At 39.7% G+C, this 13,639-nt stretch overlaps 3 protein-coding genes across 4 annotated transcripts in view; 2 read left to right on the forward strand and 1 right to left on the reverse strand.

Annotated features, from left to right (window-relative positions):
• The first annotated feature begins 98 nt into the window (after positions 1 to 98).
• LOC5502541 (serine/arginine-rich splicing factor 6) lies at positions 99 to 2,179 on the forward strand. Its single transcript, XM_032370815.2, has one exon. It carries the CDS (start codon positions 235 to 237, stop codon positions 1,555 to 1,557), a length of 1,323 nt encoding a protein of 440 aa, XP_032226706.1. The 5' UTR covers positions 99 to 234; the 3' UTR covers positions 1,558 to 2,179.
• Positions 2,180 to 2,622: 443 nt separating this feature from the next.
• LOC5502548 (protein FAM81A) lies at positions 2,623 to 4,929 on the reverse strand. The gene has a single exon (XM_001623662.3). It carries the CDS (start codon positions 4,600 to 4,602, stop codon positions 3,502 to 3,504), a length of 1,101 nt encoding a protein of 366 aa, XP_001623712.1. The 5' UTR covers positions 4,603 to 4,929; the 3' UTR covers positions 2,623 to 3,501.
• A 168-nt stretch (positions 4,930 to 5,097) lies between these two features.
• Positions 5,098 to 13,639, forward strand: part of LOC5502539 (ras GTPase-activating-like protein IQGAP1) — a 52,860-nt gene continuing 44,318 nt past the window's right edge. For both annotated transcript variants that reach the window (XM_048727348.1, XM_048727349.1), the window contains exons 1-14: positions 5,098 to 5,305; positions 5,375 to 5,471; positions 5,628 to 5,784; positions 5,957 to 6,034; positions 6,419 to 6,495; positions 7,605 to 7,672; positions 7,919 to 8,010; positions 8,107 to 8,128; positions 8,209 to 8,387; positions 9,987 to 10,104; positions 11,406 to 11,569; positions 12,257 to 12,341; positions 12,595 to 12,758; positions 13,252 to 13,288. In XM_048727348.1, coding sequence (XP_048583305.1) covers positions 5,239 to 5,305; positions 5,375 to 5,471; positions 5,628 to 5,784; positions 5,957 to 6,034; positions 6,419 to 6,495; positions 7,605 to 7,672; positions 7,919 to 8,010; positions 8,107 to 8,128; positions 8,209 to 8,387; positions 9,987 to 10,104; positions 11,406 to 11,569; positions 12,257 to 12,341; positions 12,595 to 12,758; positions 13,252 to 13,288 — 1,405 coding nt within the window. In that variant the 5' untranslated portion in view covers positions 5,098 to 5,238. The remainder of the gene's footprint in view (positions 5,306 to 5,374; positions 5,472 to 5,627; positions 5,785 to 5,956; positions 6,035 to 6,418; positions 6,496 to 7,604; positions 7,673 to 7,918; positions 8,011 to 8,106; positions 8,129 to 8,208; positions 8,388 to 9,986; positions 10,105 to 11,405; positions 11,570 to 12,256; positions 12,342 to 12,594; positions 12,759 to 13,251; positions 13,289 to 13,639) is intronic.

Raw genomic sequence — 13,639 nt, forward strand, 5'->3', positions numbered from 1 at the left:
GCCTAAAAATGATGGTTGAAAGTCGAGTACATTGAGACTCACCAAGTATTTCCGTTGCTTCACGTGAAATGTTTGTACAGCGGCGATACTCGTGAGCTTGTGCGCACTGGTATTCGCGCATTGGCAAGCATGGCGACCCGAGGGAGAGCGTTTTTCATGTTCATCGAGAAAATGCCGTTAAAACTTTAACGATCCCGAGCAATTTCGGAGAATTTCATACTCTAAGGGGCAAAAATGAGTGGGAAAGTCTACTGCGGGCGTTTGCCTGCGACTGCTACGGAGAAAGATTTGGAAAATTTAGTGAAGGTATTTGGAAAAGTTCGTGAGGTGGATTTCAAAGAGGGATACGCGTACGTCGTGTTCAAGGAGAATAAAGACGCTGATCGCGCTGTCGCCGCCTTGAATAACTCCGAGTTCCACGGAGCTAAGATCTTAATGGAGAAAGCCAAGGAGATGCGAAATGGAGTCGGCGGCTATACTGCCGCCGGTGGTTACACCGCCAGAACGCGTCAAATGGGACCGCCTGTGCGGTCAGAGTTTCGTGTCATCGTAGAGAACTTATCAACCCGGGCAAAGTGGCTTGAGTTAAAGGAGTTTATGAACAATGCTGGGGAGGTTTGCTATGCTGATACCCATAGGAGAAGACCAGGGGAGGGGGTGGTTGAGTTTACCACAGAGGAAGATATGAAACGCGCCATTGCATCCCTGGATAAGTGTGAGTTCTATGGGAAAAGGATCAGGTTGAGGCAAGAACTCCCAAGATCAGGGACCTCTAAATCTAGGTCAAGGTCACCATCTGGTCGCAAATCAAGATCTCGAAGTCCAAGGAAAAGGTCGCGTAGTCCAAGGAAGATGTTGCGTAGTCCAAGGAAGAGATCTCGTACTCCAAGGAAGAGATCGCGTAGTCCAAGAAAAAGATCACGAAGTCCAAGAAAAGGATCACATACTCCCAAGAAACGGTCAAGGTCACCACGGCGCAATTCCCAGAGGCACAAAGAAAGATCAAGATATCACCGGTCCAGATCAAGGAGCAGGCATCGGAGGTCAAGGTCCAACTCACCCTCCATGAGAAAGTCTGATAGGAAATTCAAGAAGTCTCAGAGAAAATCTCGGTCAAGGTCACGGAATAGATCAAGATCACATTCTAGAAAGAGGTCCAGATCTAGTTCAAGGTCTAAATCCAGGAAAAAGTCTGGAAGCAGATCTAACTCCCAATCCAAGCAGAAATCAAGGTCTCGTTCAAGATCTAACTCGCAATCAAGAAAAAAATCTAGTTCCAAAAAATCCAGATCTCGGTCAAGATCTATCTCGCAGTCAAGAAAAAAAGTTAAATCCAAGAAATCTAGATCTCGTTCACATTCTAACTCTCCGTCAAGAAAAAAAGCTAGATCAAAAAAGTCCAGATCTCGCTCACTATCAAAGTCAAAGAAAAGAAGATCCAGATCTCCGATAACAAAAAAGGAATCAAATTCAAAGAGACACTCCCACTCTCGCTCCATGTCTCCTGATAGTATAAAGGAAAAGAGGTCGCAATCTATTTCAAGCTCAAGTCCCTAAAGTGATCTTAATTAATTCCTAATTCTTGACTTTATGGCCATTTCCATGGTTTTCTGTGGTGATGAGACATTTTTTTTTTACAGTCAATCTCTTCGCTTGGTAAAACTTTCTGCCTAAAACCCACAAAAAAGGTTAGATGACGTTTGCCAGAAGATTGTTTTTTTACATGTTCCACTGACATTCTTCGGAAATGGAACGAAAACAAACTTGAAGCTAGCCTATGTATGTCGAACAATCATTAACTTTGTAAATTACTGGGCACTAACAAACTAATTTTAGCATGTTTTGTACATACAGTATGCATCCTATGAATTACAGGCTGTCAATTTTATATGGTGTGGGTTGAAAGTTTCTGGCTGTTTTGCTTGAAGTTACAATATAGTGCTATTGTTCACAACAAACAATCAAAGCTTTCCAAAGTTATATTTGTATGTGTTATGTTTTGTAACAATTTAATCAGACATTTTTCACTTAGAGAGCCTTTTAGTTTTGCATTGTATAGTTGCCATAGCAATAGCATTGTGTAAAAGAACTGTAGATAATACCCTTACCTTACAGACTGTGTAGTTTTCTTAGTGTTAAGATGTGCTCTTCATATATAAAAGGATGAATATTGAAAGTACTTGGTGAAGGTGATGATTTATAAAAGTCAAGGAAATATGACTGATATTTGTTAATACAGAGAATGAAGAAGTATTTGTTTTCTGTAATGGGGGGAGGGAGGGCTTGTTGTCTTTTTTCATAGGGTTAGAAATAACTTTACAATAGTTTGAAAGGAAAGAAGATTTTGCTCTCTGGCATACTAACAGAAGGGCAAAGAGGATTTTCCCCCACAATTGTGAGGATATGGTAGATTTTGTTCTCCAGCAAACAAACATGAAAAAGTAAAGAAAAGTGGAGAGGATTTGTTCTCTCCATGATGGCCAGAGTAAGGAAATTTTGCTCTTCCTGTCCCACTAAGAGGGGGAAGGGTGAGGAGTAGTTGTTCTCTTCTTGATGGTAAGAGTAAGACAAATTTGCTCTTTCTATCTTTTACAATAAGGGAGGATAGTAAGAAACAAATAGTTTCCACAGGTTTAGAGTATTTTTTTGTAAATAAATTGTATGATATTCAATTTATCAACAGTTTTGTTAAAAATTGATATTGTATATGTCACACAAATTGATTAAATCACATTATCTCGAACTTATATTATCAAATTAAGTCAATACTTATTTCATAAGCCTGACTTTAGATTGCAATAATGTATCTGTAGATGATCATATTAAGCATTTCATCTAAGTCAGCTGCAGTCCTCATGGAGATGAAAAACAGGTTGAGTAAATAGAGGGTTTGATTTATCATAGTAGAAATAAATAAGTAAAAAAAAAAAAACTAGTAAAAAATGATATAAGAAAATCAAGGTTTGTTCTGGTTATCTAAGTTTGAGTAGTTGGCTAAATAACAGTCCTCACTTTTTCTAAGAAGCTAGAGATGTTCTTTGTTTTCAGCTTAGATAAAGTAAGTTGACCAATGTTGCTATGGATGGAAACCCAGCTGTCTTTTCAAATGCTTCCTAATGGCCTCTACAGCCGAAGTAAAACTAGGGAACACGATTGCGTATCTGGCGCATGAAGCCCTGTGACAAGTCACAATCGGTTTGTAACTAGTCACAGTGCACTGGTGAAATGCATATGGTTTCAGTTGTACACAGGCTGAGAGCCACTTTTCCAAAATGCAGAGTCCCTCTTAGACAAAGGAACAGAATTTTAGAAATGTAATGAATCATGCCTGTCATTTGAACTGTCAAAATGTGGGCATGCCACTGCAGCAAATAAAAATGCTGGTTTGTTGCAAGGCTAGAAATTTTATGGAATTTTGTTGTTGTTGCTTGAGGGGAGGAAGGGGAGTACACCTACTACTTTGCTGATTTTACTAGTTATACGGATGACATCAGAATTACTTTATACTAATACCACCATCCTCAAAATATTATTGATGGATTTTTTAAGGTCGTCTTCAACAAGTTTCAGCTTGGCCTCTAGGACCTTTTGCAAGGTTGTCATGCTTTCATGAACTGTGTTGAAGCCAAGCCTGTACTCCTGCCTGAGACCAGCGCATGTATCCCTCAACACATGGTCTTGCTCAGACTTAGTTTCCTTCAGCCGTACTTCCCACAAGTTAAAATACTTGTCCTTCTCTTCTGATATCATTTTCTCTATCTTTGACAAGTATGAATCGACTTTAAATTCCAACTTTTCTTGTCGATTAATAATAACTCCCTCAAATCTTTCAAGTCTTCCCTGGAATTCCTTTGTCAACTTAAAATACTCTGATTCAGTCCATTGCCGAGTGGAGGTGATGTTTGCCCGGACATCCTCAACAGCAGACTTAGTCTTGGAGTCTAGGCGAGTGACCTGGTCATCTGCCTGCCCTTTTAGTTTCTCAATGCTGGTATGCTGCTCTGTGTTGTATTTTTCAAACTTCATGACTAGATCATTAATTGATGACTGAAGTCCTTGAAACCTTTCATTATTCTCCTTTGTACTATTCTCCTGTCGTTGCCGTAGCTCATTTAGAGCCTCAGCAATTGCACGCAGGTCTGACACCATTCTTTCAATTGCATGGTCACATCTAGCCACCCTCCCCCTAAGGTCCGTCACCCCAGCAACATGGTGCAATTCTAAATTTTTGAATGCTGTTGCGTTGCCTGCAACTTTGCTTTCCTTAGACCTTAGCTCATCCTCTAAAACCTCTATTTCTCGGCTTAAGCGCTTTACCACTGAGGTTATGGTCCGGATGTGTTCTTGTAGTAGCGCTCTAGCTCTTTTCTCTCCTTGCCAATTCACTTGGGCTATACTGAGGCTCTCGACGATGTCTTCTTTCACTCTTAGAGCTCTATCTATTAGAGACCTTGTAGTTTTTTCTTGATTGTAAATCCGGTCTTCTAAGACGTCCATGCGACTTAAAGTCTCCCCTCTTAACGCTAAAGTGTTGTCCCCGTTCGTTATAGCTGGAAGTGAAGTCCTTTTTGGACTTCTGGTTCTTGATGAAGGCCTTTCCATGGCGTCCGATTTGATTTGTTTACCAAAATTTGATCATTAGCGTGACCGTTTTATAAAGGTTTTCTGATTATTTTCATTCTTTCTTCATTAAAAACACTTCATGTTTTGTAAATGCTTGCATGACACAGTTTGGTTTCCCAGTAACAGCGCGTAAATGATAAATAGTAATACCACATACCATATCGAAAGTGAACTGAACTTTAAAAATTTTTTACCTTCGAGCTTCCTAACTTACGTCATGTTCAGAACTATCAGGGGAAGGGTCATTACTTTACATAGCATGCCGAACAAAAAATAAAATAAATGAGAACCATTTGAGAGGGTAATTCTGTATCCTAATCAATCCTCGCTAAAAATCAGAATTTTAATGTCTTCTTCGAAAGTAAATATTGACAATGATAGCGCGGACAGACAAAATAAAATAGACAAATTAGTGCAGCTGACCAAAGGCTGTGCCCTCGAGGGAGGGGTGGGGAACAAGTTATCCCATAATTTCTTGAGCTCAGTTCGAAATTCCCTCCAAACTTTCCATTGCGCTCATAACAAACACATCTCTCGTTTCACCTCAGCTATAACCCGACTTCCAATCAACCCAGGACTGGAGGAAGGTCGACACGGGGCCTGAGCTGAGGGAAAATGGCTGCCGTGAATGATCATGAAGACGGACACTGGGAAGCTGCTAACGGCAAATTCGAGGACGATGGTGAGTGAGAGTGCGCCGCTTGCAAAATGTAGAAGTCACTGGAAAAATCAATACGCTCTTTATTTGCAGAATATTCGCCTGAAAGAGCTTCAGGATCCGAGATGGACGAGCAGAGAAAACAAAACATTGCCTATCAATACTTGTGTCATCTTGAAGAAGCGAGAGTGTAAGTAAAAAGGCTTAGACTTGAGCTTTGAGCAAGATCATTTAGTTCAACTGAACCGTGAAAATCTACACACCCTCAACACTTCCTACATAAATACACCTCTCAAATACAGCAAATTTTATTCCTGATTATCTAATCTTGGTTATGTTATTTCAGTTGGATGGAGGCTTGTTTGAAAGAGGAACTACCAGAAACTACAAATATGGAGGAGGCCTTGCGCTGTGGGGTACACCTCGCGAAATTGGGAAACTTTTTCAGCCCAAAAATGGTTCCAGCTCGTAAGATATTCGACAAAGACTGTAAACATTACACGGTAAGTATTTCACTTGAATCCCTATATATTAATTCAAGTATAGTGCTGAATCTAAATCTGCAGTTTGGATCCGTGCAAGTGTTTATGAATTACTCATATTCTGTTATATATACTTAAAGAAAGTTAATAAAATGCAAATTGTCTGATTAAGTTTCGTATTGATGTTTTTCAGTCCAAAGGCCTCCATTTTCGTCACACAGACAACATAAATTACTTCTTCAAGGCATGCGATGAAGTAGGATTACCACAGGTAGGTTTATTTATTTTTATTGTCAATCTGATACTTTGAACTCAGGTTGTGGGTTCATCATTCGTGTTGTGGTCTTTCCCACACGGAAAACACACAACTAGATTCACGAACAATAATAAAGTTGTTGAACTAACCACGGAATGGCTTCTATGAAATACAAACCCTGGCAATTTCAAATGACGATTTTAAATAAACGTTAAACCCCGGAAATCTTCGACTTTGCATAAGTTCCCGTTAAATCATTTTATGATCCCGCTCATTGAGTGCCTAATCAATGTTACATTTTGTCCTCGTTCTATTGTACGATGTACATTTATCATCGACGCTATCAAATGTCACCGCTTGTTCATTGGCGGGAACTAATTAATTGTTTTTGCCCTGTAGGTATTCTACCCAGAGACCACGGATATTTATGATAAAAAGAATATGCCTAAACTCATCTACTGCATTCATGCTCTCAGGTAACATAGAAAAATACAAATCTAATGCTAACGTCTTTATGTAGTGAGATGAGAACTAACACATTTTAATGAACTTACGATTTGTTTCAGAAGGAAGCTATTATATTATCACCTATCATCATTTAGCGATGTTTTGAACTATTATCAGCTCATTTCGCTATTATTGCTAACATGCATATTACATTGTATTCATTCAATCCTTGTATTACAACATCCTGCATATTTTTTGTAATTTTGATTTCTTGTTTTATTTTTCTGATTTTTGTTTCAGTATTGTAATTGTGGTGATGCTAGTATTTTTGTATTCAGTTATGTTTCAGCTCTTTACTACAACACTAGATATGATAATTACATATATAACAACAAACTCTCCTAACATCTAACCTATAGCTCAAACAGTATTTTGAATATGTATTCATCTGCATTACAAAAGTATTAAAGCAATTCACAGCACATGGTGCTGGCTTAAACACCCACCATTTATTTATCAACATAGCACAAGGTGAAAAGCATGGGAAAACCCTATGACTTAAAAAAAGCTGTGTGTCAGCAGTGTACTAGTTTGCAATATAGAAGCTATCAGACAAAGACATGCATATGCAGATTGTACTTCCTAATATTTTGATGCCTGTGCTCCGATTGACTGCTAAGCATGGGAAACTTTTCCAAATCTTTTCAAAATGGTCACAGATGGTGTTATTATAAACAGTAAATCTCAAAGCATACAAGAAATAATTGTAATATATGATTTTTATTGTAAATGTTCACACAATTATTTACTGATTCAAATCTGAAATGTTTACAAAGCAGGTTTTCAGGGACCATGTAGACTTCATAAAATATATATTTATTTTTAAGGTTTCTTTGCTTTAGCCGAATATTTGATTCAGCTGGGGTCTCCCCCCCCCACCCCTGCCCACCTGATGTCTCCCTCCCTCCCTGATGTCATGACCATCAATGAATTTGGTCCACCAATGAATTTAACCTCTGTGCACCTTAAGTTATCCACTACCTTTGGGCTGCAAGGCTTTTTTTTTGGGGGGGGGGGGGGGGCTACCATTGCAATATATTCACTATTTTATTTTGACATCTCTTCTTTCAATTTCTAGTTTGTTTCTGTTCAAGCTTGGCTTAGCGCCTCAGATACAAGACCTCTATGGGAAAGCAGAATTCACAGGTAAATAAAAGGTGTTATTGACCTAATGACTATGCTACCCATCAGATTTTTTTTTCTTCATCATGTCCAACAAAAAAGCACTGGGTGACAAACAGAATCTAGGTCCAAAATGGCACTTCATAACTGTGAGACACTGCCTTAAATCAATGATTACAAAAGTCCATTCTTAGGAATCCAAGATGTCTGAAAGGTAGCTAAGTTGCATCACATTTTAATTGCCTTACTTTACTCATTTTGTCTTATCAGAGGAGCAGATCAGTGCTATGCGTAAAGAGCTTGAGAAATATGGCCTACAGATGCCAGCGTTTAGTAAAATTGGTGGCATTCTGGAAAGTGAGGTTAGTTGTATCATAAACTTGTTATACTGCCTCCAACTTGATAGGTTAGTCAGAGTGTGTCTCTCATTTTTATTTCCCTTTGATTTTATCTTTCAGCTTCCTGTAGATGAAGCAGCGTGTGAGTAACTTTTTCAATACTTTTTATTTTATTTTTTGTATTACTGATATTAATTGCCATGAGTTGCTATTTCTTTGTAGTGCATGCTGCTGTGATTGCCATCAATGAGGCTATCGATCATCAAGACATTGCTGGTACTATGGAAGCTCTGCAGAACCCAAATGCCCATCTTGTCGACCTAGATAGAGACAACTCTGATGAGTACCAAGTTGCGTTGTACGATGCCAAGTCAACCAAGTCTGCACAAGCTCAAGTAAAGGTAGTCATGAGTACCACATACCTGTCAATCTCACTTTAGGAAAAATCTCGAGAAAATACAGTGAATGTATCAGAAGTACCAAGATAACTAATGCGGGAGAATACAAGGTTAAAAATCTTGAGACTCCCAACTAATGCGGGAGAGTTGACAGCTATGGTACCAAGTAGCGTTGTTCAGTCTACCATGTCTGCACATGCTATAGTTAAAGGCTCTCTATTATTATTATCTCTATTATTACCTCTATTATAACAGGGCTTCTGGGATTACGCGGAAAAAAGTCAAAATTACACGGGATTCTTTGCTAAATTATGTGGAAAATCAATCATTACGCACTAAATTACGCGGGATTTTGAAATACATTTTTCTTTAAAAATCAAAATTTTGCGGGATTCTTTACTGGATTACACGCTAAATTACAAGGAATATCAACTGTTACGCCCAAACTACATTTTGTACCGAAGGAAAGCATGAAATAACTTGAAAAGGTTATTTTTTTTTTAGTGAAAATATATTAGGCAAGTTTTCATTGGCTCCTAGCCACCAGCCAATTAAAAAGGTATTTTATTATTAGTCCTAGGCCTTCGCGGTTTAGCAATGAACGCCTAGTCATTTTATTTGTTTTTTAAATTCACTTCGAAATATCGCACTCTTACTAAGAATATCTTTCTTTTTTTACGAGAAATAAAGGTAAGAACCCTAAAAGAACACATCAGCTATGTAATTAAATTTTTTGTCTTTCAAAATATAGCCAAATTACGTGGGATTACGCGGAAATTTGTGTATTACGCGGATTACGCGGAAAAAGCCAAATTACGTGCTTCCGCACAAGCCGTGTAATTCCAGAAGCCCTGTTATAAATATGTCTGGTGGGTATAAAAAATATGTGCAAACTCTAACTAAATTCAACTTACCTTTGCTCAGTCACATTGCTACAGCTAGAATATTTTGACAATAACTGGCGCCCCTCAATTATTATAAGGAAATCACCAGTTGGCTCATAACTGCACCCATCTAGTTTTTTTAATGTCTCTGTATTGTGCCCCCCTTGACATGACAGAATAACCTGGAAAATTCGCAATTCGAGATAGAGAAAGAAGACACAATTTCTTACAATGGCCATCGGTTCCTTGTATTCCGGACTGATTTTTGAAACACAAATATAATGTGAGGCCGAAATGCACATACCCAGATTTTTGCTTGCGCTATGTATGAGCTCAGGGACGAAAAGCTCGAATGTCAATGGCACTTTACAAAAAGTCACATCTGATATTTTGTTTGCTATTACTCACTAAGTACTTAGAGAAATTTTCTGCCTCATTAGATCTGAAATGAGCTTATTTGAAGCGTTAAGTCATGCTTTTCTGTCATGTCGCCCCCCTTATTATTCAAAGGCCTTGTTAGAGCCTGTCAAAAAGAAGTGACTGTCTGACTGAAAATTGCTGCCATCTTTCTGATGGCCTGTCTGCCTGCAGATTTCCCCTGCCATTTTTCACCTTGGTTACCTAACTGTCTATCCATCTGCCTGTCTATTCACCTCTCCATCTGTCCGTCCATCTGTCCTGTTTGTCCACCTGTGAATCTGATTCATTCCAATTTCAGTCTCCAGGCAGTAAAGGTGAAGAAGACATCTATGACAGACTGCTGACCCAGGCAGAGATTCAGGGAAATGTCAACAAGGTCAACGACAGTGTGAGAAAGAGGAGAGCTGAAGCTGCATGTAAGTCACTAACCCAGTTGCAGTTAATGCACAGAGATGTGACCTCACTAAAGTCAATGAATGTTTAACTCTGACCATGCATGGAAACATTGTGTATAAAACAACTTTCCCTTTTTAACTCTGTTTAACCTATTTAGAACCTGTTAGAACAACCTAACACTAACAAGTCTTTTCAACAAATAATAAGGCTACTCAGTTACTGTCAAAGCATGGGGGAATGTATTGTGTATCACTTTTTAAAGGCATCAAAGTGTATATGCTTCTTAAAATTATGTAATATCAGAAGAGCTTCATGACTCTCCACTTACGGTACAACACATGCTTCCAAAAACACATGGATGTAGGTAGTTATGTGCCAATTCTGGATTATAAAGTCCAAACAACAACACATTTTTCATTTCAAGATTTTAAGGTTGCAACCAATAGAACACTTGTGTCCAGAATGCACCGTGGACGTAAACACACAGGGAAACCATGTGACAATGGACTCAATTAGACAACCAATCATTGCAAAAAAATATCCAGACAAGTGCACACCAGAATGCAACAGCAGGCACCTACTCAGGGGGGTGCACAGGGCAGTCAGAAAATGGTTCATTTTCATGTTTTATCCTTATGTTACCTATGACTGCACACCCCCCCCCCTCCCCTCAACCAATCCTGGGTACCCGCCTGAACAGAGAGCTCTTATAGTTATAGGGATGGTGTCAATGAAGCCTGTGGTGCTAACTAACTTTCTTAGTAATTTGAAGTTTTTTATGGCGACAATATCACTTACCATGTAAAAGAGAGCACTAGAGTTACTAATAACATAGAATGTAAAATAGAGCATTTGAGGTAAAATTAAGTAGAAGTTTCTAATGACATAGAATGTAAAATAGAGCATTTGAGGTAAAATTAAGTAGAAGTTACTGTACCTACAGTCTTTGTGAACACCTTCCCCCCCCTCCTATAATTCTTGATGAGTTAAACAAACAAGTTAGTGCCAGTCTCTATCAGGCCCGCACACAGGGGGGGTGCTATAAAGCATAAGCTGGATCACTCTGATATGTAACCAAGTCCTAGAATTAACGTCCTGTGGAGATACTGCAAAGGAATAAAAATCCCTTTTTGTTTGGGGTGTTTTTGTTTGGGGTGGTTAGGTTTTTATCAAAGAACTCACTCCACCCCACCCCCACCCCCCAGAAAAATTAGGTCCACTTTTTTTAAATTTCGCACCCCCCCCCCCCCCCCCCCCACCTCAAGAAAAATCCTGGGTACTTGACTGTATATAAAAATGTCTGGCTTCTCATGTCCTTCAGTGGAGGAAGCTGTGTTCAGCATCAACAAAGCTTTGGCTGATGAGGATCAAGATGCATTGCGTAAAGGCCTAATGAATAAATCCTCACGACTCAAAGAGGTGGATACAAATCACATGCACTGGTACATGCAAGCATTACTGGAGCAAAGAAACTTTAAGCTTGAGGTAGGTGTTTAAGGGGTAGACCCAGGATTTCTTGGGGGGGGGGGGAGGAGGGTTAAGCCAATGGTTAGTTAGTTAAGACATTTTTATTGAGAGTGACACCTAATATCAATACAGATAATATACATGTGGCTCTCAGGAAAAAAATTATAACAAACATACATATTTATAATATAATGATAACAAATATGCATAATGATTTACAATAGTGTTAAATGAAACAATTTCAAATAGGAACAGTATTTACATGTGTGAAAAATTTCCTATAAAGCCTTTAGTGCAGCACTACAGGTAGTAAGGGATTTGCTTTCCCTTACATTCAACAGAAAAGTATTCCATGCTTTGGCTCCACCAAATGTGAAAGTCTGTTGGCCAAGAGTGTGATGGACATATTAAGGGGTGCGCCCATTTAAAGTTTTAAGCATAAGTTTACATTTCAGACACCACACCCGCTTATTAAATGTCTCTATTCCCAGAGTAACAAAATCTTCTGCTGATGGGTGGTCCCATTTTATGTCCCATTATTATCCGGTCAGCACACTTCTATAAAAGGATCATGGCATGTGCTTTTTAAAACTCTCAGGTGTATTAGGAGAGGATCCAGGATTTCTGGGAAGGGGGGGGAATGGGGCACAATAGGGTTGAGCTAGAAAATAGAAGAAAGAGTGATTGTTTCAATTGTTTGCATAGGCTTCAGGGAATGGGGATCTGACTCATAGTGAGATACAAACGGTGGTGGCCGCAGCCAACACTCAGGCTGAAGCATACCAGCAGAGTAAGTACCTTCAAATTTATCATTTCAATAAGATTTAGGCATGTTTGTTTTATAGTACAAGGTTTTGTTTTAGAATTAATGTGCTATCTGCTTTGAGATACCTAGTTTACAAGAGCCCCCAGACTTCTCTGGCCAGTGATGCTCGGCCAAAATGCTGTGACAAGTGTCACTGGATGAGAGAAGTCTTGAGGCTCTGGTACCCAGGGTAGCTTTTAGAACGTTTATTGAATCAGTGGCATCTTATGTATTGTAGTGCAATCTGTTGTGAAGTCCATTAATGCAAACCTAGACACTGATAATTGTGATGAGACACACATGCTTCTGCGGAGACCCGAGACCATGCTACCTGAAGTAGCTAACAGAAGTGCTTTTCTCTACCATGACTGCCTTGCCAAAACAAAGCAGGCAAATGGCCAGGTGAGAGTAAGGGGGAGGTTAGTCATGGCCCTCCCTTGTGATGGGGAAGAGGGAGGGGGGGGGTTAGTCATGGACTTCCCTTTTGATGGGGAAGAGGGGGGGATTTTAGTCATGGCCTTCCCTTGTGATGGGGAAGAGGGGGGGATTTTAGTCATGGCCTTCCCCTAAGATGGGAAGGGGGAGGAGGTTAGTCATGGCCTTCCCTTGTGATGAGAAGGGGGAGGAGGTTAGTCATGGCATTCCCTTGTGGTGTGGAAGGGGAGGAGGTTAGTCATGGCCTTCCCTTGTGATGAGAAGGGGGGGAGGTTAGTCATGGCATTCCCTTGTGGTGTGGAAGGGGAGGAGGTTTGTCATGGCCCTCCCTTGTGATGGGGAAGGGTGGACTGAATAATAAGAAGTGAGGGCCGGCAAGTGAAAAGTAAACAAAGTCAAGGGGAAATAAAGACAAAGTCAGCCATGGCAAAACATTTATCACTTGTCCTTTTTATTGTAGGATCTCACCTTTGATGAGATTTCAGAGCAGATTAAAGGTATATCTATCTACCTGTCCGTCCGTCTGTCTGTCTGTCTATACCTCCATATGCCTTTTTTCCTGCCGTTTGAGTAGTACTCTATCTACTTGCTGTTGTTGTTATGCTAGTTACTACCAGGGGCGGATCCAGAAGTTTAAAAAAAGGGGGGGGGAGAAGCAAAAGTTTAAAAAACGGGGGGGAGAAGCAAAAGTTTCAAGAAAGGGGGGCCGGACTTATTGTTCTTCCCCATATTTCCTTATATTTCTTGTTATTTTTAAGCCAAATTTCTGAAAATAGGGGGGGCGGGGCCCCTCAGCCCCACCCCCTAGATCCGCCCCTGCTTACTATCACTCTGCCCCCTTTTTATCT

This window comes from Nematostella vectensis, chromosome 5 (assembly GCF_932526225.1).
Source record: "Nematostella vectensis chromosome 5, jaNemVect1.1, whole genome shotgun sequence".
In the NCBI taxonomy this organism is placed as follows: Eukaryota; Metazoa; Cnidaria; class Anthozoa; order Actiniaria; family Edwardsiidae; genus Nematostella; species Nematostella vectensis.